This window comes from Spermophilus citellus, assembly GCF_964194105.1.
Source record: "Spermophilus citellus genome assembly, chromosome: 18".
In the NCBI taxonomy this organism is placed as follows: domain Eukaryota; kingdom Metazoa; phylum Chordata; class Mammalia; order Rodentia; family Sciuridae; genus Spermophilus; species Spermophilus citellus.
In genome coordinates, this window is record NC_138200.1 from 39,810,608 (window position 1) to 39,833,442 (window position 22,835).

At 33.6% G+C, this 22,835-nt stretch overlaps 1 protein-coding gene across 11 annotated transcripts in view; it reads left to right on the forward strand.

The window, feature by feature from the left end:
• The window catches only part of CHD9 (chromodomain helicase DNA binding protein 9), a 219,037-nt gene that overhangs the window by 103,094 nt on the left and 93,108 nt on the right, over positions 1-22,835 (forward strand). For 7 of the 11 annotated variants that reach the window (XM_081274950.1, XM_081274958.1, XM_081274956.1 and 4 more), the window contains one exon: positions 10,081-10,412. In XM_081274950.1, the coding sequence (XP_081131076.1) occupies positions 10,081-10,412 (332 nt within the window). Of the gene's footprint in view, positions 1-8,834; positions 8,918-9,023; positions 9,279-10,080; positions 10,413-22,835 lie in introns of those variants that run through there. The other 4 variants (XM_081274959.1, XM_081274960.1, XM_081274951.1 and 1 more) reach the window with 3 other exon arrangements.

Consider the following 22,835-nt stretch of genomic DNA (forward strand, 5'->3'; position numbering starts at 1 on the left):
ACCCCCTATTATCTATTTTTCCTTTCCTAGGCACCTCACTGCTATGTATACACCATGCTCATAAGATCTTAGCCATTCTTGTTCAAAACTACTAATAGAGCATTTTCAGTTACCCCAAATCATTTTGTCAAACTTTACTATTGTGGGCTATAGCCTTCCTGATACTACGCTTACAGGTTAATGCTTCTCACATTGCTATGTTTTTTTTTCGTACTTTTCTTTTTTGTTCTTTGTCCTTTGAAATATTTATGGCTGTAACCATCATTTTTAGATAAACATTTTTTTCCTTCAAATCACTTATACAGAGAGAGAGAGAGAGAGAGAGAGAGAGTTATAGATGTACCTTTATTTATTTATGCAAATGTGGTGCTGAGGATGGAGCCCTGTACCTCATCCATGCTAGGCAAGAGCTCTACCACTGAGCTACAACCCCAGGCCCTCAAATCACTTTTGACTGTAGTATTGAAAAAAAAATTTTTTTTGAGTCTTGACTTAATGAGCTATATTTTATGACTGTATTGATCTGTCTATCCTTTTGTAATTTCAGGAAATAACATGTTTTGTTGTTGTTGTTGTTTTTCCTTTAACTTTCAAAGGTGATCCACCTTTATAAAAACTGAAATATACACTAGGCATGGTGGCCCATGCCTATAATCCCAGCAACTTGGGAGACTGAGGCAGGAAGATCACATGTTCAAGGCCAGCCCCAGCAACTTTGCAAGATCATAAGCAACTTAGTGAGACTATGTCTCAAAGTGAAAAATAAAAAGGGCTGGGGATGTGGCTCAAGTGTTTAAGTGCTCCTGGGCTCAGTCCCTGGTATAAGAGAGAGAGAGAGAGAGAGAGAGAGATATTACTATGATTACAATACCATACTATGTTACTACTATACTAGGAAACATGGTCCTGGATACCAGAAGGACAAAGACATTATAGCTTTCTCATATGTATCTCATGTGGTCCTCATCGCTTCCAGAAATATTTCTTTTCTGTGGTATGAATTATGTCCAGAGATGTAGTTTCTCTCATTATTTCTTTTGTGTTCTCCCAGATGAAATTTTAACATGAGATGATTAACAATATTTTGGTATTTCTATTTCTAAAATGCCCCTAAGTTTTAAAACAAATTTTATTTAAAAGACAATGACTTCGTACATTTCCCAGGCTGATCTTGAACCCCTGGGCTCAAGTGAGCTTCTGTCTCAACCTACCAAGTAACTGGGGCTACAGAAAGGTACCACCATGCCTAGCCTGACTTTTATATATATGTGTCATTATTCTTTGGCATATAATAGAATTATATTTTCTTTTGCCTAAAACTGCTTGGCAGATTTAAATGCCTTATTTTTAAAATGTACCTTATTGTATATATACTTATACTAGTTTCTTAATATCATTTATAGTTATGTTAATAATCACTTGAGTGTTCAAATAATTTTTAAAAATTGTATCAGAATTCTGAATTCTAAAATGTTGATTTCTCGTAATGAATTGCATAAAATGAATTTTTTAATAGAACTCTCAGTGCCCCTTTTTAAAGACTTGAAAGAGGTTTTCTCCTTTGAATTTAAGACTTTTAGAAACATTGTTTGCCAGAAGAATTCAGAGATGGTCAGTGTTATCAAGCAACTTGTTGGCTAATTTACTTACCCTGTTGTCTTTCTACTTTACTGGGACCTATTAAGGCTATACAAGTATATTTCATTTTATGAAATTTTGTCAGATTGCCACTATAGTGATCTCTTAAAGCAATCTCAAGAATAGCTGACTGCAATTTGGTATACTGCTTTGGAAAGGTTACTGATTCCTAAGAGGTTATTATATTTAATGCTTTTTGAGCTTGAGATTAACAATCAACTATGTATAGGTCATGGTAGATGTTGATAATAGTTAGCAAAATTCTTTTTTTTAATATTTATTTTTTAGGTGTAGATGGACACAACACAATGCCTTTATTTTTATGTGGTGCTGAGGATAGAACCCGGGTCCCGCCCATGCTAGGCGAGCGCTCTACCGCTAAGCCACAATCCCAGCCTGAAAAATGATTTTTGAAGAGTTGAACTCAACAAGTTATTTCAGTTTGATAGGTACTTATTCTGTCCAGGCCTGAATTCTTTCATTTGCAAATTTAGGAATTTTTTTTGTTTTGATCACCACCTAGGTAATTATGAAATATACCAGAAATTGTGGAAACTTTCAGGAAGAATTGTTTGTGAATAAACTTATTGAAGAAGTCTTTTTAAATACTTTGAGGTTCCTACCCCCACCTCCACTAGAATCATTTTATAATTGATATTATAGAAAGCTTATATTATTTACCAAAGAATTATTTATATATTTATATATAATATTTACATTTTTAATCAACATGATTTTTTAAAAATTGTTGTTGGAAAGTACTTTACAATGTCTACTCAAATTATTCATCTTCTATTCCTGCTCCCTATATCTTCAAGCCTTTATGCCTGGTTTTGTTTTGTTTTTTAGCCAGGAAAAAAAAATCATACTTTAGTTTCCAGTTTTTATTTTCTTATTTAGGAAAAGCGTATGATATTTATTATATCCAATTATTTTCTCATTAACTTTCTTTCCTCGTTTACTTTTTAGCATACTGAGTATGGCCTCCATTTTAACCACTCAATTCAACTATTTTAACCACAACCCTAGAATATTTTACAGTACCAGAAAGTAAGGAAATACTTGAAATCTGATAGGGTTATGTCCAATTAACATAGTAAGCAACCTAAAGGAGTTCTAAGTGGCCAAAATGGAATAATTTAAGCAACAAATAAATAATCATAGTATCAGATTATAACTCATAGAATAAAATAACCTCCCATGAGTTTGTACTGGTATAAGTAAATAATTGAATGAATAAATGGCAAAATGAGAGCTCTTACTTATGGTAGAATTCCAATTAAAAATGCAGAAAGAATGGTGGAATTGGAAAATTTTCATTAGGTAAATGCCACAATAATTATCTTATAGGCAATAACATCAATGCATGCTACAATTATCAGGCACATGTACATGAGAAATCGCATATTTGCATAGTCTCAAGTATCTCCCCATAAAATGTGTTTTAGTTCTAAAAGGAGTCATTTATAGTGCAGAATCATGGTAGACACTACTTTAACCAAGTGATCTAAGTTAACATCACCAGTAATAAGACAAACTGGCATCATTTACTGGTATGATACATTGAGAAGAGCATATCATATCATAACAAAAACAATCTTATGTCTATGAGTATTTCTGTTCCTTGCATTATATATTAGGTCTCACAACAGCTCTATATGGTAGAAATATTATCATCTCCATTTTATAGTTGAAGAAGCTGAGACCCAAGTAAATGATAAAATTAGAACTTGAACTGCGGGCTGGCTGACTCCCAAGCTCATTCTCTTAATCACATCATTATGCTGAGAAGTTTTTTAGTATCAGTGGTAACTTTGGTCTGATAAATTTAATAGATTTAATGTTCTAAGTTGTGAACTTGATAAAGTTTTGCAGTTTGATGTTTTAAAAATATGTACTTGACTTATTTGGAAACATTGAGAAAGTGACACAAACTACTATAATATGATAGGTTAAATACTACTTATTTTTATGTCATATATGACCTTTTGCTAAATCAACATATTTTTGGTCAGTATTCTGATATTTTTGTTGAAATTGCTCAGCAGCCCTATATTTAAAAATCTGATTCTGTTACTTGTCTCTGTATAATCGCTTTTTTCTAATCCTTTACATAAAGTTTAGATATTTTAGCATAATTTATGACATTTTGATAATCTAACATATTCATTTAAATTCTTATTGCTTATCATTCTCCCACATAATTCTAATTTTCTCACACTAAACTAATTGTTATTACAGAATACTACTTCTAAACTGTATTATGTTGGGCTGGGGATGTGGCTCAAGCGGTAGCGCGCTCGCCTGGCGTGCGTGCGGCCCGGGTTCGATCCTCAGCACCACATACAAACAAAGAGGTTGTGTCCGCCGAGAACTAAGAAAAAATAAATAAATATTAAAAAATAAATAAATAAACTGTATTATGTTAAATAACAAGTGTACCCCAAAATGGAATATTCATCACCCAGGTACAGCAGCCATTAATTTATGGCCACCATTTATTTCATTTAAATTATTCTCTCTCATACACTCACCTGCTCTGTGGATGTTTATGGAGCATATCTCATTCATATAACTTCATTTGTAAATATTTTAGTTTATATATGAAAAAAAAGGATTTGTTTATTCATTTTGTATTCCTGGGATTGAGGAGTATCTGGGCAATTTAACAAGACCCTGTCTAAAATTAATAAGCAAAAATACCAAGGGATGTAGCTCAGCAGTATAGCACTCTTGAGTTTAATCCCTAGGGCTAAAAAAAATAACAATTAAAAAAAATAAAGTAAGTAAAGTGAAATAATCACTCCATTTTGATCAGAAACACTGAAATCAAATATAAGGGCATAACTCAGAAAACAATTTTTACATTATAATTTGTTCTTTGATCTATTTTCTCTCCTCTTTAAAAACAAGTTTGTTTGTTTGTTTTTGGTAACTTGGAGAAAAATGTTGTATGTATTAAGAACCACCCGCTGCCGCTTTCAAAAAACCCTGATATTTGATACATATTACTAAAATAAACTATGAATTTATTTTTTAGATGATTAATTTAATATGAATATTTAAGTAATGTTTAGGCTTCTGTTTTTTAAACAAGGATATTAAGAACTGGCACACCAAGTGACTATAAACAATTTAAGAGAAAAAAATCCTTATAAAATTATTATTATAACAAATTCTTGTTAAGATTTTCTGTATATATTTCTTTTCATTGTAGTGTTTTTAACTTGAATTTTTCTGTTTACTTCCCTGACACCACTCTATCCTGACTCATCTTACTATTCTTTCATTTTCTTTTTATTTTCCTTCATTAACCCCTCTTGATCTGCTAGAGTTTCATTCCTGGTTATTCTACATTGTCTTTCTACACATTCAAAATCATTCTTACTCAAGTCTTGCTAAATGTTTCTTTCACATCTTCTTCCATTGTAACCTCCTTGTACCTAGACCCCGAAGCCTGAAGACTGACATGAGAAAATTGGAAGATTTTTAGCTACAGTGCTACTAATATGTATATTGTTGAAAATCACTTGTTTGTTTTTCCTAAATTTGGAAATTTTTAATTTTTACTCATGTCTACATACTAGTGATTCAATAATTTTACTTACTTTTATGCAACTAAAACGGCTAAATACCTCAGTGTAGGAGAGTGAGTAGGTGGGAAAATTTCAAGAACAGGCAACAATCCCTATTCAAATTTCAAAACCTCTGATTTTAGACCAAATCTCTGCTGCTTCCCCTCATGAAGGAAAAGGGAACTACCACATGGCAAAAACATTCTGATTCCTCAGAGTATGAAAGTCATCCACAAGGTTTAAATACCGTCCTATTTTGTTTTATTTCATATTTACAGTGCTAGCCTTGACCTACTAAATATACATTATTACTTGCTTTTTGGTCATGATTTGAAAAATACTCATACTGTAAATCCTTGAAATTCCCCAATACTAAAATATGATGTCCAGGGTTTTCCATTTATACTTCTATTTGTCAAAGTATTGCATATATTAGCTGTTTTCTTTTTTTTTATTGATTGTTCATTAGCTGTTTTCTTATGATTTCTTTTTCTTGTTTTGTGAATATTTGATATGATTAATGTATGTACCTTTTTGTATTTTAAAAATCATTTAACATACAGGTATTTGGGGAAGAAGGCCTGTGAATTTGTTTTAAATTTTTAAAATATCTTGTATTTTGAAATTATCAGAAACTTAAAATGCAATTATAGTACCACAAAATTCCTTTACTCCATTTGAGAGTAGGTTGCAGACCTGACCTTTTGTTACCCTTAAAGACTATAATGTAGGGCTGGGGATGTGGCTCAAGCGCTCGCCTGGCATGCGTGCGGCCCAGGTTCGATCCTCAGCACCACATACCAACAAAGATGGTGTGTCTGCCGAGAACTAGAAATAAATATTGAAAATTCTCTCTCTCTCTCTCTCCTCTCTCACTCTCTCTCTAAAAAAAAAAAGAATATAATGTATATTTTATACAGGAGGATATTTCTCCAGGTAATCACACATGGGTAATTAATACAACCAGATGCTCTGGGGACTGAGAAGAGAAAAACAAAACAAAACACAATTAAGTAGATTTGACAGAATTTGCATTCTGTTTAGATGGGGGAAAGGAACCCAAGAACCTTAACATAGTATGTTTTTGTCTGTGTGTGAATTGGGCAATGATTTGATATTCAGGATGTTTAGTTACTTAACACCTTGGTCTTAAGTATTCTAGTAGCAGAAGGAATATTTGATCACAGATTCACTTAATATTACTGTTAATATTTTTAATAATAATTAATATCAATCTATTGTTAATATTTATTATTAAGCAATTGGGATTTTGAATCCGGTAATAGAATCGATTGAAAAGTTTTTGTAGGAGAAGTAAGATATTTTGGAGTTCTTGGTTCTGTGAATAGAATATCAGTGAGTTAAGGGTAAAGAAAGAGCAGGGTAATCTACATCTTCTCCCCCTCCCCCTCATGGTATCAGGTATCAGGGCCTTGGATTTACTAAGCAGAGGATCAAGTCCCAAATTTCCAATTGATAGAGCTCTTCATTTCATACTCAGTATGAAAAGAACTAACCCTTCTCTCTCTCTCTCTCTCTCTCTCTCTCTCTCTCTCTCTCTCTCACACACACACACACACACACACACATACATTCCCTTTTGGGGGAGGGGCAGGTACTGGAGATTGATCCCAATGGGGTTTAATCCCTGAGCCACATCCCAGCCATTTCTATTTTTTGTTTTAAAATAGAGTCTCACAAAGTTACTGAGGCTGACATTGAACCTGCAGTTCTTCTGCTTCAGCCTCCTGAGCTGCTGTGATTACATACATGTGCCACCACAGTCAGCTTTATAGAATTGCTTGAAGATTGAGGCAATATATATGAAATATTAGGAATAGGACTTGGCATTCTAAGCAAGTTTTAGTTCTTGCATTGACTGATCAATTGATTGATTTTAAGAGTGGGGATTGACCCCAGGGATGTGATAACTAATGAACTTTACCCCACCCACTTTAAAAAAAAATATATTTGGTACTGGGTCTTTCTGAGTTACCTAGGCTAGACTCAAATTTATGATTCTCCTACTTTAGCTTCTCAAGTTGCTGGGATTATAGGTGTGTGCTACCATGCCCTGTCATGCTTTTAGTGATATTATTGATATCAAGTTTGTAGTTGTTAATTTCCTTTTACTATTTTGTAATGCTACAGTGAGAGTATTTCTCAAAGGGTATTATGCATGACAGATCATCTCAGCTACTCTGAAGTCTGAAGCTGCAGAATCTCAAATTTGGCCAGCTTGGCCAAAATAAAATAAAAAGGGCTGGAGTGTAGTAGTTTCGTGGAATAACATTTGCCTAGCATGTGGGAAGTCCTGGATTTCATCCCAGGTACCACAAAAATAAATAAATAAATAAGAAAGAAAGAAAGAAAGATAAAAATCTCTCATTTGGGCCCATCCCCATTCTATTCATTATCTATTATTACCCACTTACCATTCAGGAGTAAATTAGTTAATGCATGCAAAGTACTTAATAACTTGGCACTTAGTAAGTACTAAGTGTGTTCAGTCTTATGATTTTTTTCATGGATGATCTCTAGGTCAGTGAGATCCTTTTGTTGCTTTTAATGGTCCTTTTTTGCCTTTAATCTTTTCTCATGCTGTCCAGATTGATCTTTCTAGGACACTGTTCAGATAGTGCTGATCTCTGTTTTGTGACCTTTGGTGCCCAGAAAGAAAAACAAAAACAATACAGTGTGCTTTGGTAGCCATATCAGATGACTAGCCAAGACCAACTAAAAAAATTGGCATTAATGAAAAAAGGAAAAGTGAAATTTTGTTTTAGCTACTTAGAGACATTACTAAAATAGTCTCAATTTTTTCTAAACAGAAAAGTTGTAACAGTGATCAAATTCAAGTGGACTTGCTATTTATTTTTAGCAAAGAATTGAACCTAAAATTTTATCTGAAAAACAGCAGTTCAATTAAAATAGAATATCAGGAGTAAAAGTCAATTACTTAAGTGTTCATTTGCATGTCCTGTTCATAATACTTTGCACATCTTTAGCTATTTTCAATATTTTAAATATTTCACAGTTTTATGAAGATGTCATGTAAAATTATTTTTCTCAGTGAAAATTGTATTGTATTTTTAAAAATTGATAGCCACATAAAGTCATTTCACCACAATTGTAGTTTCCAAATTATTTTTTTAATCATTTTTTTGGTATATTTTTAAAAAACTTTATTGCAGGAAATGGCAGAGAGAGAGTTAATATGTTACATGGAGGGAAGAACAGTCCATTGGGGGTTAAATTGCAGAGTCTAATGGAATAATAACTGGTAGCACCATCTGCTGGCCTACTTCCGCAGAAGGAGTCAGTATTTTTAACGACATCTCTAATATTCATGCTGATGCATTTTGATGCTTTGTGCATTCATTTCTTTCTGTGCTTTGTTGGAATCTGGCTATCTGCTTACAGCTATTGAGGAAACTCAGCTTTTTAGGAGGGTTTATAGTCTTTATCATTCCTAAATAGGATGAACAGTAGATATAAACTTGCCAAGGCAGAAATGTGTTGATAAATCAAAATGTGTATTTGTGGAGGGTTGTGCATCTCTTGGTTGCAGCTTGCTAAATAGGCCATTTAGGATTCTTCTTTCAATGCTTTTTTCTTGAGCACTGCCTGGGGTGGTGAAAAAGCAGAGGGCAAGCCTTTGTCTGACGCCAAAAATGTCTTCAGTGAAGAGGCCAAGAGGAAGGGTAAGTGAAAGCCTGAATGAGTGGGAGGAGGAGGGGTTCTTTGGGCTAAAAGGCTAATGGGATTGAATAACCTTCCTTATTACTGGCTGCTGCTGCGGGAGTCGTACTGCATCGCCATCTTGAGCTTGTTGCTGTTTTCTCGAGTCTTGGTTATTTGTTATAGCCTGTAGGCCTTAAGGTGGCATTTTAGTGAGCAATTCTAAGCCCTCCTTCTTTTCCCAGTGCTGCAGCACTGCTATGAAGCCTTTGATGAGGCAGGTATAGAAAAGATACCGGTGAAACACACTGGAATCAGCATGAAAATGTGTTTGGAAATTCCTGATGTTTTTTTTCTTTGCTATAGTCAGAGGCATGTTTACGGGTAAGAACATAACAAAACTGTAATCTAAGTATGTGGATGAATGTGTGTTTGACAAGGAAATTCTTTTTTAAATGCTCTTGATCTGCTTCCTGTGATACTGCTAAAATATTAATAATCTTAATGTAAAACTATAAAACTTGTTTCTTTCCCATAGTGCTTGAGCAAAATAATTATGATACAGAAAAAGGAAAAAAAATCTACTTAACTCTTTAATGGGAAAACTAAAACTTTCTCTAATTTTAAGTATGAGAATGTCTGTTTACTAACTATTGTGTTGCTACATTAAAATGATTTAAATGATTTCAGGTTCTCATTCTAGTTTTAAAGTAGAGGCTTTGTTTTTTAAAAAGCCATAATAAACTATAAAGAGTAGTGATTCCAAATTAAAATTGCTATTTTAAATGTATTAATAATTTTCAGAGTTTTAGAGTGGAGAGGAAAGAAAAAACTTTAATTCCAATTGAACAGAATATTTTACAGGACAAAATTTTAACAAGTTACATGTACATGACAAAATCTGGATCAACTAAGGAACAAATAATGCTATGAAAATATCAATGAATCTATATTCATCCTTCCTTAACCTTCATTTTCAAAGCAGCAGTTGGGCTGTTTATACTTTTATTGATTTCCAGATAAGCAAAATATCTTAATTTTAAATTTGTTTGTAGTACTCGCATATTTGCTCATGTAATTTTACTTCTCTATTTAAGCTTAATTTTAAAATTTCAGATATTTATGTCAGTTGTTTTTATAATATACTTTGGTGCATTCCATAAAAACAATATTTTGGTTTCCCTAGCCTCCATCTTCCAAGAAGAATGATGGTTCTGGGACATATGCTAAGTTGCAGAATACCCAGGTGAGGGTCATGTCTGAGAAGAAGCAGAGAAAAAAGGTGGAATCAGAAAGCAAGCAAGAAAAGGCTAATCGTATAATATCAGAGGCCATAGCAAAAGCAAAGGAGCGTGGGGAACGCAATATTCCACGAGTAATGAGCCCTGAAAACTTTCCTAGTGCTTCAGTTGAAGGCAAAGAGGAAAAGAAAGGTAGAAGGACAAAATCCAAGCCAAAGGACAAAGACAACAAAAAAACAAAAACTTGTTCTAAATTAAAAGAGAAGACAAAAATTGGGTAAGTTGTTGTTATAATTAATTTATTTTAATTTTTGTTAAAATGCAGGCGTTTTATCTTCTACTTTTGAGAATGACATGTTTACTACAACATTAGAGTTTTATATTACTGGATATCATGTGTACCTTATTTTCTTTTTTGAATGAATTGGGCCATATTTTAGGACATACTAAATTTTACTATTCTGTGAATGTAGCTTTTTGTGTATTAATTTTAGTGAAAGAATATGAAACAAGGGGAAAAAATCCATATGGCTGTGGATTTTACTTTTTATTTTTTGCAAATTTACTTTGTTTACAAACATGCATCATAATTGTTTAAAATATTTCTTTACCACTTAATTCTACCATATCACTGCACCTTGCCCTTCAGAAACATTAAGTACAATATTTTCTCAAAATCAACAACTTTGGGCTAAATGGAGTGGCAGTAGAACTAAGACCATGTAAGTCAACAATAACAACTAGCTCTTGGCTCTTTCTGACTTACTCCCATATAAGCTCTGATTTACCTTATGTAATAAAGAGGCCAGGTGAGGATTAATGCTCCAAGATAATTTAAAGGACAAAGATTGCTGTAGGAGAGTAATTTAATTCTATGTATTTTTATTTGTTCAACACATTTTGAAAAAATAGAATATAATAAGATTTATGGCTTTATATGTATTTTTTATCAGCAAGGATAAGCATTACCTAAGGCTAACATAGTTTAGGATTGTTTTTGCATGACTATTTGGTCATTCTCTAAGACTTGATGTGCAATTTTACCTAAAGTGCTTTTACTGAGTTTCTTCTTCTTTAAAAAAAAAAATGTACACAATGAAGAAAGAATTCCCTTGTTATTAAGATCTTCATTTGCTTAAGAAATTATTAATACATTTTGTAGATATTTAGAATTTTAAAAAAATTTGTAAACCAATTGAATTCTTACCATTTTAAATGCAACCACCAAATTGAATGTTTTAGTTTGGTTGTGATATTCTTCAATCCAAACCATTAATTAATATTGGCTCTTATTATAATAGATTAATAAGTAGCTTTTGATTTTGCATTTTATTTGCAGACAGGTAAAATGGAATTCAGAAGTTAGATTTCTACCCATTTATTTCTTAAGTTTTCAGTATGAAAGTATTTTATTTTCCCATACTTACCTCTAGTTTTAATTCAAGAAACCCATATTTAATCTCTTGCTATATTAAAAATTAATATGAGGTTTTCCAGTTTTAATTTCTATAGTGATACAAGCAGAGTAGTGTCCTGTTCAGAAGGATAGCACTCTGAAAAACAATACAAGAAGAAAATAGCAGATAAATTTCGAAAGTCATAGTTACTATTTTAAAGTAAGTTAATATAGTTGGAAGTAGTAACACTGTAGCAGGTAGATTATTCGCAGTAAATTTTAATATTAATCAATTTAGTGCCTTTTTTTTTTTTTTTTGGTGGTGCTGGGAATTAGAACCCAGGGCTATGGGCTTGCAAGGTAAGCACTCTACGAGCTGAGCTATATCCCCAGCCATAGTGCTTTGGTTTTAGTGGTGGCAGACTCTAGAAAACAGAAAAAAGAATTATGATAGAAATAACTTTTTTTTTCCATTTTGTTTAAATACATGGTATTTTACTGACCTAGAGCCTTGTGCATGCTTGGCAAACACCTACTATTGAATATATGCCCAGTTTTAGGCCTTTTTGGTAGAGATAGGTAAATAAATTTCGAAGATAAGTAAATAAATTTGAATCTTGCCTATATTTTAGAATAAAACAATCTTGATTGTCTTTATCAGCTAAAGACAAAAGGTTATGATCATGTTGGAGGAAAAAAACATAATTGGAATAAGTGAAATTAATATATAACCCTGAGTTCTATTGTTAGTGTGGATTATAATATTTCATTACTGTTTCTTCCAGCAAGCAACTGTAAATTTTGAACTTGCTGTTTTTAATTTTTATGTAGAGAATTATCATTTTTCTTAAGATCAATTGCATCATTTTAACTAGCAGCATTTTATGATATATGAAACATTTTTAAACTTTTACTTTTCTAGTTTTAGAAGAATTGATCTGCTAATATAAAATTATTGATATCAGTTAATTGAAAGGCAGTGTATGTTGCAACTTAACCACTAACAGTATGAAATGAAAAATTTAAGAAGTAAATTGTCAACAATAATTTATGGTTGATGTACAGTCAGTTCAAATTTATTTAACTCAGATTATGTTTTAATCTGAGAAGATTAATCTGAAGAAAAACAATACTGCTATTATTCCCTTTGCTTGCAAGTGTGTTTGAAATCTTTTATCACTATTGTACATTGATTTTTTTTCAATGAAAGGAATAGAATGTCCTTTTCAGAGTATTCTCATAGTCTTATTTAATTTTTATAATAATTCTGTACCTTACGGTAGGCATTTCAATTCAGTATGATAATGTAGTTAAATTTTTAGCTCTGAAACCAGTTGCATTTGTTCTATTTCCAGTTTCATCAATTACAAGTAGTATAAACCTGAGCAGACAAGACACTTAACCTCTAATCTGTAAAATGGGAATAATAACAGTAGTTGCCTTACAGTGTTATTTTGAGAACAAAATAAGTTAATAACATTTAAGACTTATAAAACAATATCTGGAACATGCTTGGTGCTTATAAAGCATTTGTTGTTAATATTTTCTGAGACCATAGATAGCATGCATTTATTTATGGAAAAAGCCAAGACTAGGAGTTACACACTTTCCTGTAAGTTTATACTCACTCAGGTACCTGGGTTCTCTTTCTCTTAAATCTCCATTCCTAAATCAAATAGAAGTGGGGTGCTGGAGGACACATACCAGTTATCACACTTTGGTTGTGTGTGTTGTTTGTTTTTTTGTTGTTATGGTTCTAGAGATGGAACCCAGGGCCTCATACATTCTAGGCAAGTGCTTTACCATTGAGCTGTACCCCCAGACCAATGATAGTGACTATTTTCTGAGTGCAGGTACTGTGAATTGGACCTGGGGTGCATTTCCTTAGTCCTTTTATATTTTATTTTGAGACAGAGTTGCCCTGGTTGGTCTTGAACTTGGGATCCTCCTGCATCAGTTTCCTAAGTACCTGGGCTTACAGGAGTGGGCCACCATACCTACTTTGGTTGCTACTTTTTAAGGAAGATGATAGATTAATCATTAATGGCTATTTTTCTTATAAGTGTGCTACTGCTTATCTTGTTAACTAAAGTGGAATTTGGGATGGTAAGGAAATTTTGTTTGAAATATGCCTGAAATTTAACAAGAGTTAGATTCTAAAATGGTTTTAAAAATGTAAATAAATAAATAAATATTCTCATAGCTATATAAGTTTAATCAGTTATAGTCCTTTGTGATTAACTTTTTATTACTCATAATTTTATTTATTACAAAAATACTTTTTAATCAAGTATTAGAAGTAGCCTTTTTTCTTTAGTTACAGTGGGAAATACCTGAATTTTTGTTTGTTTTGAAATACTTGGGATTAAACCCAGGTGTGCTCTGTCACTGAGACACATGCCTGGTTCTTTTTATGTTTTATTTGAAAGAGTGCTTTACTAAATTGTAGTGGCTGGCCTCAAATTTGCTATCTCCTTACTAGGATTACAGGTGTGTGCCACCAGCTCCTTTTTCTTTTTGAAGGTTCAAATGACTAAAGTAGAGGTCAGGGATGTAGCTCAGTGGTAGAGTGCTTGCCAAACATGCGCAAGGTGCACGCTTTGATTCCCAGCATGAAAAAATAAAAATAAAATCCAAAAATCTCAGCCAGGCACTATGGTATACACCTCTAATCTAAGTGACTCAGAGGTTGAATCAGGAGGACAGCAAGTTCAAGGGTAGCCTCAATATAAAAAATAAGGCAGACTGGAGATGTATCTCTATAGTAGAACAATCCCCAGTTTTACAAAATAAAAAATTTAAACAGGGCTGGGGTTGTAGCTCAGTGGTAGTGTGCTCGCCTAGCTTTCGTGAGGCACTGGGTTCGATCCTCTGCACCACATAAAAATAAAGACAATAAAGTCCATCAACAACTAAAAAAAAAAAAAATTGAAACAAAAGAGGAAAGAAGAAAATAACATTTGTTTGTACATACCATTATATATACACATGTGTATGTGTCTTTTTAAAAAAAGAACATGCTAGAGAGAGATTTCTATCCATATAATAAAATTGGAAGGAAAAAATAAGATTGAATAAAACCTGAGGGGAAAAAAAAGGAGGAATCATTACAAATTATCACTCCATGTTAATAAGATGACACATGAGCCAATGATTATAATTTTTTCAAAACAATAGGAATTTTGAAACGTCTGCTTGAATAGAATATAAATACACTATTTAATTAATTGTTTCTTTGTGCCTTATAAGTAAAAACCCAGTTGTAAAAATACATGTCATTAATTTATTATGTATTTTTATTAGTAGTGTTTATATAAGTTCTATAATTTTTCAAAGCCAAGCAGATAAAATGCACTATTAATTTCACTGCTTTTATCTAAATTATAATACTTGGTAAAAATATGAAACATTATTCTGCAGAAAGAGTTGATATAGGGCCTGGGGTTATAGCTCAGTGGTAGAGCACTTGCTTAGCATGTACTGGGTTCAATCCTCAGTACCACATAAAAACAAATAAATAAAACAAAGGCATTGCGTTCATCTATAACAAAAATTTTTTAAAAAAGAGTTGATAAATATGTTCCTATGAGTTTCAGTCAAAATTTACATTTTCAGAGCTGGGGATATAGCTCAGTAGAGTACTTGCCTCGCATGTACAAGGCCCTGGGTTCAATACCCAGCACCACAAAAAATAAAATAAAATTTACATTTTCAATTTTATGAATTATATCTTTACATGATCTAGTAAGGGTTATCATAGGAAAAGATAAATAAAATAAAAGATATTGAATCTAAGATGTCATCGATTATAAGACACATCATTATTTTTGTTTCATTTAATTCCATGTGGTACTGGTGATTGAACCCAGGACCTTGCATATACTAGGCGGTGCTTTACCACTGAGCCATATCCCCAGGCCTTTTTAAAAACAATTGTTTTATGACAGTGTTTAAATTGCTAAGCAAGGCTAGCTTTGAACTTGTGATCCTTCTGCCTCAAACTCCAGAGTTGCTGGGATTACAGGTATGCAGCACTGTACCCAGCAAGATGGACCATTATTTTATGTCAGTAAGAGGAAAATCTCCCTAATCTCCCTAGTTGCTGAGATTACAGGCCTGGGTCACCATGATTGGTTCAATTCGTATATTTTTTTCATTCTTTGTAAAAGGTTATACATGACAGTAGAATACATACTGACATATCATTTAATTCAGTCTTTTGAAAACAATGATGTCCAACTTTAATCAGGAAATAATAATAATCCAAGTTACCAAAAGTTTGCAATGTTGCTTTCACATATTCAAGGATTACAATTTAAACTAAATTGAAGAAAAGTAATAAAATTTATCTTTGACATTTAAAATAACCTCAATTCCTTTCTTTTGGCTTGCAAAGAAAAATAATGTGAATATAAACAGTATTGTCTATTTTTTCACTTATGATGAATTGGATATATTAATTATTATAAATGGACTAATTGGTTTAGATTCATTGTTCATTTGTTGCAATGAGAGAATCAACAGGAGGCAATTATAGATTGACACATTTAGAAAACACAACTTGTTACACAGCATCTAATAACTTGTGGGCAGAATTTGGATGAGTGCATAAATTGCATCTAAAAATCAAGTATAGACATGTCAGGTATAAACCTTGCAGTTTTCTAGTGGCTATATTTATTAAACAAATTAGGATTTCAAATTCATACTTTAGTTTCAATTGCCCTTTTCTGTCAGAAACAAACTATGTTTTGATATTTAGTTTTTTTTTTTTACTTGCCTGAATATCTTGCTGTAGTTTGCTAATACTGATTAACAGATCCTGTTCATGTTTTTAAAACTCAAAACTTTGTGTAAAGCCTTTGTTATTAATTTGTTCTATATTACTTTATTACTTTCCTTTGGAAATATATCTTGTTAGATAATAAATTGTCACTTTATTTGAAGAATGATTTATAGTAACCTTTTATTTTTGTTTATAATGAAATTTTAGTTTAGAATTAATATAGGAAACTAACCTTTAGAAGAATGGGATGTTCTGTGGCTTTTAGGTATTTTGTTTAATTATATTATTTGTATTCTTTTCAATTGTCTGATTTTCATTAGGTAATATTTGTGGCTGTCTTTTGCCATTGTGGCTATTGTGCAGACAGTAGAGATTTCTGATTGTTCCTGAGACAGATAGCTGGGCTGGGGATGTAAGTCATTGGTAGAGTGCTTGCCTAGCAAGTTCAAGGCCCCTGGATTCAATCCTGGATACTGGGGCTGTGGGGTGGGGGGGGGTGGTCAGATAAATCATTGTTAATGATTTACTAAAAGATTATATGGTTTCGGATTTCTCTTTATTCATTAAACCATGTTTATTGGTATTAAATCTTTATTCACAGGTTGAAGTATATGTGCCACTTTATCTTAAAATCAGTAAGATACGTTGGAAATAGAAATCTAGGAATAAAGGGACCTTTTGTTGTTTTATTAGACTGGCTTACCTTTTGGAGCTGAGCTTTCTTTCTCTGTGTTTCAAGACCAATATCTTCTTTGTCAATTTTAGAATTTTTCTCAGAATCAACTGAGATATTGGAGTCAAAGACATTTTGCAGTTTTAAGTGTTCTATAAATATTAAATAGTTTTATTATCCTGAATATTTGTTTCTAGCATTTCCTGTATTCCCAATTCTTTGTGTCAATGGTTCCCAAACCTGGTGGAGCATCAGAATCTCTTGGGGTTATATTTTTAAAGTCACATTGGAATCCCACTTATTAAATATGAAACCTGGGGTTGGGACTTGCACATCTGCTTGCACATTTGTTTTTTGGTTGTTGTTGATTTTTTAAAAAATAATTTTAGACTTGCAAAAATAGGTCAGAGTTCCTGTTCCAAATGTATACAATCCTTTTACTAATTCTGTTAACTAATCCTCATACAGATGTTGTTAGTTTTTCCTTTGTTGTTGTTGTAGATTTCCTATTGGGCCCTAATCCAATTCAGGATCCCACACTTCATTTTGTTTTCATGTCTCCTTAAACTCCCTTTAATTGGCAGTAATTCCTCAGTCTCTGCTTTTATGATTTTTTTACTTTTTTTTTTTTTAATGTTACTGGGGATTGAACCCAAGTTCTTATATACTGGTGAGGCAAGCGCTTTACTACTGAGCTACATCGCCAGTCCTGGGTTTTCATTTATGAAGCATATTGGCCAGTTGTTTTGCAGAAAGTCTTTTGACATTTCCTCCGGAGGAATCTGTTTTGCTTTGTTTTGTTTTGATCCAACTAGGAATTGAACCCTGGGACACTTTATCACTGAGCTACACTCCCAGTCCTTTTAATTTTTTATTTTGCAATGGGTTCTTGCTGAATTGCTGAGACTGGCCTTGAACTTGTGGATTCCTGCCCCGCCTACTCAGCCTTCAAGCACCCTGGGATTAAGGGCATGCACCACTGAAGCTTGTTGAAGTTTTTATTTTTATTTATTTATTTATTTTAATATCTTTATTTTGTTTATTTTTATTTTAATATCTTTATTTTGTTTATTTTTATGAGGATCGAACCCAGTGCCTCACATGTGTAAGGCAAGTGCTCTACCACAGAGCTACAGCCCCAGCCCTTGAGGGTTTTATTTAATGGGATTTAAGTCTTTAAGCAGCCACTTAGATATTATATCAGAACATTTGTTTTACATAATTTATTTAGCTAACCCATCATGAAGAAAATGTCTTTTAAAGCAGTGTATTAAAGAATATTAATAGACTTTGATTTGCATTTCATGTGAAGTTCTTAAGAATGGAACTCTCTTTTGACTAGTGTAAGATATCCATTAATGGTGGCAATGGACAGCAAGTGAGAAAGTGCATCAAATATATATTCCTACTGCCCAGTTTTATTTACTGAGCTTGCCATCTGTAGAATTACCTGAGGTTTTATCAAATAATCACAAGGAAAATAATGGATATCCTTAGGAGGAGGTTATTGGTTGAAGAAGAGGCATGAGGGAGCTTATGAAAAACCAATTTCTTGTTTCTTGATATGGAAGCTAATTATATAATTTTTTTTAAAAATTCATTGATTTTTTTATATATACACTTTTCTGAATTTACATCATAGTTTAATGTTAGTAAATTGTTGTACTCTTAAATTTATGGAAAATGAGGTATTAGATTTGGGGGGATTTTGAGATTATGATACTTGTGAAGTATCCATGAGAGTCTGGCTATGTGAGTCTGAAGCTTGGGAGAAAAGTCTAAAGTGGATATAAAAATCTTCAACTTCTAGGTGGCAGTAAAGAATATTATGTGTCTAGTAATGATGGGGACACATTCTGAGAAATGTGTTATTAGGTGATCTTCTCCTCTCCCACTTTGGTGATGAGGATTAATCCTAGGTCTTTGAGGATGCTAAGCATTCACTTTAGCACTGAGCTATACCCCAAGTCCCTTGGGGGTGATTTTGACCTTGTGTTAACATCATAGAGTGTACTTAGAACAAACAGATGATACAAGTCAGTCCCTCAACATGATTAAGAGACTGTATATTCAAAATGTATGAGGCTGCTGGTGGTGTAACACAGTATAATGTTTTACAGTAAATGTGTTTTTTTTAATAAATAAGTAAGAATATAAAGAATTTAATGATAAAATGTATAATAATTACAGAAATCAGTAACATGATAATTTACTATCAGGTATTACGCATTACATGTGCTGCCAGTCACATGCATTATAAATAAACCTACTGTGCTGTCAGTTACATATTTTAATCTTATGATTATAACATATATCTTATAATAGATAATCTTATGATTATAATTTATGTGACTGGCAACACAGTAGGTTTATTTATACTACCATCATCACAAACATGCTGAACAATACATTGCACTAAGACCAGCTAAGAGGTAGTTAGGTGATAGGAATTTTTCAACTCCACAACAATATCTTGGTACCATCATTGTCTGTAGTGTTGTGTGGTGCATGATCATAGGATAAATTACATGTCCCATTTACTACTGTATGTGAAGAGGTAAGAAGTCTGAAGACAGAACTTTGAGAAACACCAAAGTTTGAGGGGCTGGCAGAAAAGACAACTGAACTCTGTCCGGGCATGATGGCACATACCTGCAATCCCAGCAACTCAGGAGGCTGAGGCAGGAGGAACAAGTTCAAGGCCATCCTCAGCAGTTTAGCAAAGCCCGAAATGTGTTAGCAAAACCCTATCTCAAAATTTAGAAATAAATAAAGGGCTGGGTTAAGTGGTAAAGTGCCCCTAGGTTCAATCACCAGTACCCCCCTGCACCCCCCCCCACAAAAAAAAAGAACACCATCCTGCTGAAAAATCAATATTCAAGGAATAGATGGAAGAAGAGGAACCAAAATATAGTGAGAGGAAGTTTGACTATTGCATCATGTAGCCAAGGGTACAAAAAAGAAAATGATGATCAGTTAAATGTTCGTACATGGGATTTTAAAATTTTCTCTTGGATTTAGCATTTTAAAGATTTATTTTTTCTCATGCTTTCAGAGGTTTCAGTCCATGGTCACTGAGGGCTTGTGGTGGGCTGGGGCTGGGGCTCAGTGGCAGAGCACTTGCCTAGTATGTGTGAGGCACTGGGTTTGATCCTTAACACCGCATACAAAAATAAATAAAATAAAGGCACACTGTCTGTCTATAACTACAAAAAATATATTTTTTTAAAAAAGGTCGTGACTATACACATTGGGAATTTAGACTTTGGAGTGAGGCTTATGTAATTTCTGTCTCTTTTCATACTGTCTATGTGACTTTAAGCAAGTTATTGTACTTCTCCAAGTCTCAGTTTCTTGTCTCTATAAAATTATACTTGCCTCTCCAACTTGTATAAGCATCTATTGAAGGAAAACATGTAAAGTCAGTGCAGTTGCTGACTCATAGTGAACAATGAATACATGGAAGCTATGAATATGAAAAGTAGTTTCAAGAGTTCAGATTATAGTGGGTTTAGAAACAAAAGTGAAATGACAATCCCTCCTCCCTATACTTAGAATTGAACGGGGACGGGGGCGGGGGGGGGATTTTCTACTGAGCTACATTTCCACATTTCCAGCCCTTTTTATTTTGAGACAGAGTAACACATTTGCGTAGTGCTTCGCTAAATTGCTGAGGCTGGCCTAGAACATGTGATCCTCCATCATTAGCCTCCCCAGCCATTGGGATTGCAGGCTTGTGCATCCACACCTGGTGCGAAATGACTTTGGAAAGCTATAGATAAGGAGGAAGGTCAACATCATGTGGGATCTAACGGTAGATGTGACCTCCAGGGAGATTTTTTAGTTGTGAAACCAGAGTAAGGAAAAATGAGTGTCAAAGGAAAGAAATAGGGCTGGGATATAGCTCAGTTAGTAGAGTACATGCCTTGCATGCACAAGGGTCTGGGTTCAATCCCTAGCACCTCAAAACAAAACAAAAAAGAAGGGAAGAAATAAGAAATGAAAGTGGCAAGAAGACCAACCAGTTTCTTAATTTTGTTTCAGAATATCTTTTTGTATTTTCTTTTTCTTTTTTTTTTTTTTGAGAGAGAGAGATTTTTTTTTATATTCATTTTTTTAGTTTTCGGTGGACACAACATCTTTATTTTTTTTGTGGTGCTGAGGATTGAACCCAGCACCCTGCGCATGCCAGGCGAGTGCGCTACTGCTTGAGCCACATCCCCAGCCCCTCTTTTTGTATTTTCTGGTTCCAACATGAGCTATATATATACTCATGTATATACTCTTATTTACTTTCTTCATACATTCAGAACGTACAGGTAGGATAGCTAGTTGAATTGCCATTATCTTGTTGTACATAGTCGCTACAAGAGTAATGTAGGGAAAAACTCATTGTAAAGTTTTTTTTCTTCTCTCACAACTAGTCAGCTAGTCATTAGCCAATTATCGTGGATCATTCTTCAGTATTTTATTGTGAACTCATGATCCTACCTCAGCCTCCCTAGCCTCTGAGATTATTGGCATGTGCCAACTCACCAGCTGTATCATATTGCCATGGCCCTGGATTACACTCTTCATCTCTCAACTGAATTTTTATATATCAATATTTTCTCTGCATTGTACTTTATTTCCATCCAATCACATTGTTCCCTTGTTTAAAATTCTTATATTTTATTGCTTTTTGCTTTTATTTATTCAAAAATATCTCAGTGCCTATTTATTAAATATTTGTTGCCAGTGCTGATAGGTAGATTTTGTTTAAACTCTTACTCTGTGGAGCTTAAAAACTTGTCTTAAAATGTAAGTCTTTCGTGTCTTTTCCAGGCCTTCTATAATCTTCACCATATATAATTTTTCAGTTTTCTGCTTCCTCCTTCTGTAATACTCTGTGTCCCTGTCACGCTATCACCACAGCATATTCACCTCACTCTTCTGTGGTATCCCCCTTCCTGGAATGTACCCTGTCTTTTTTTTCACTACCTGTTACTAATTCAGTTGCTATCTCAAATTGTACTGTTTCTGTAACACTATTTTATTTATTTGTTCATTTTTTGGTACTGGGGATTGAACCCAGGGGCCCTTGACCACTGAGCCACATCCCAGCCCTTTTTATATATTGTATTTAGAGACAGGGTCTCACTAAGTTACTCGCTTAGGTCTTGCTTAGTTGCTGATGTTGGCTTTGAACTCATGATCCTACCTCAGCCTCCCTAGCCTCTGAGATTACTGGTGTATGCCAACTCACCAGCTGTATCACTTTTAATTTTCAATGAAAGAGGTTACACTATTCACATTGTTTGGTGTGCTAATATCTACTTTAGCATTTTAGCTATGATCATTGTCTAGTTATGCTATTTTAAGGTTAAAGACTATCACTTCATATTCAATCCCAGAACCTAGGAAAGGGCTGAACATATATTAATTCAAAATAGTTTCTATTAATTAGGACTGTGCTAAAAGGTAACTTACTATATTAGTAAGCTTTTCATGGCTGTGACAAAATTCCTGAGATAAATGACTTATATGGAGGAAAGATTTATTTTTTCTCATGGTTTCAGAGGTTTCAGTCCATGGTCACTGAGGGCTTGTGGTGGAGCAAAACATCACGGCTGGGAGCATGTGGTAGAGTCTAGGCTTCTTACCCTGTCGCAGATGGGAAGCAAAGAGAGGGAGAATAAGGTGCCAGGGTCCCATCCCCCTCAAGTGTGTGAGCCCAATGATCTAACTTCCTCCAATTAGGCCTCACCTCTTAAAAGTTCTCCCACCTCCTAGTAGTGCCATTAGCTAGGCACCAAGCCTTCAAAACATGAACTTATGGGGGACGTTTAAGATCTAAACCATGATG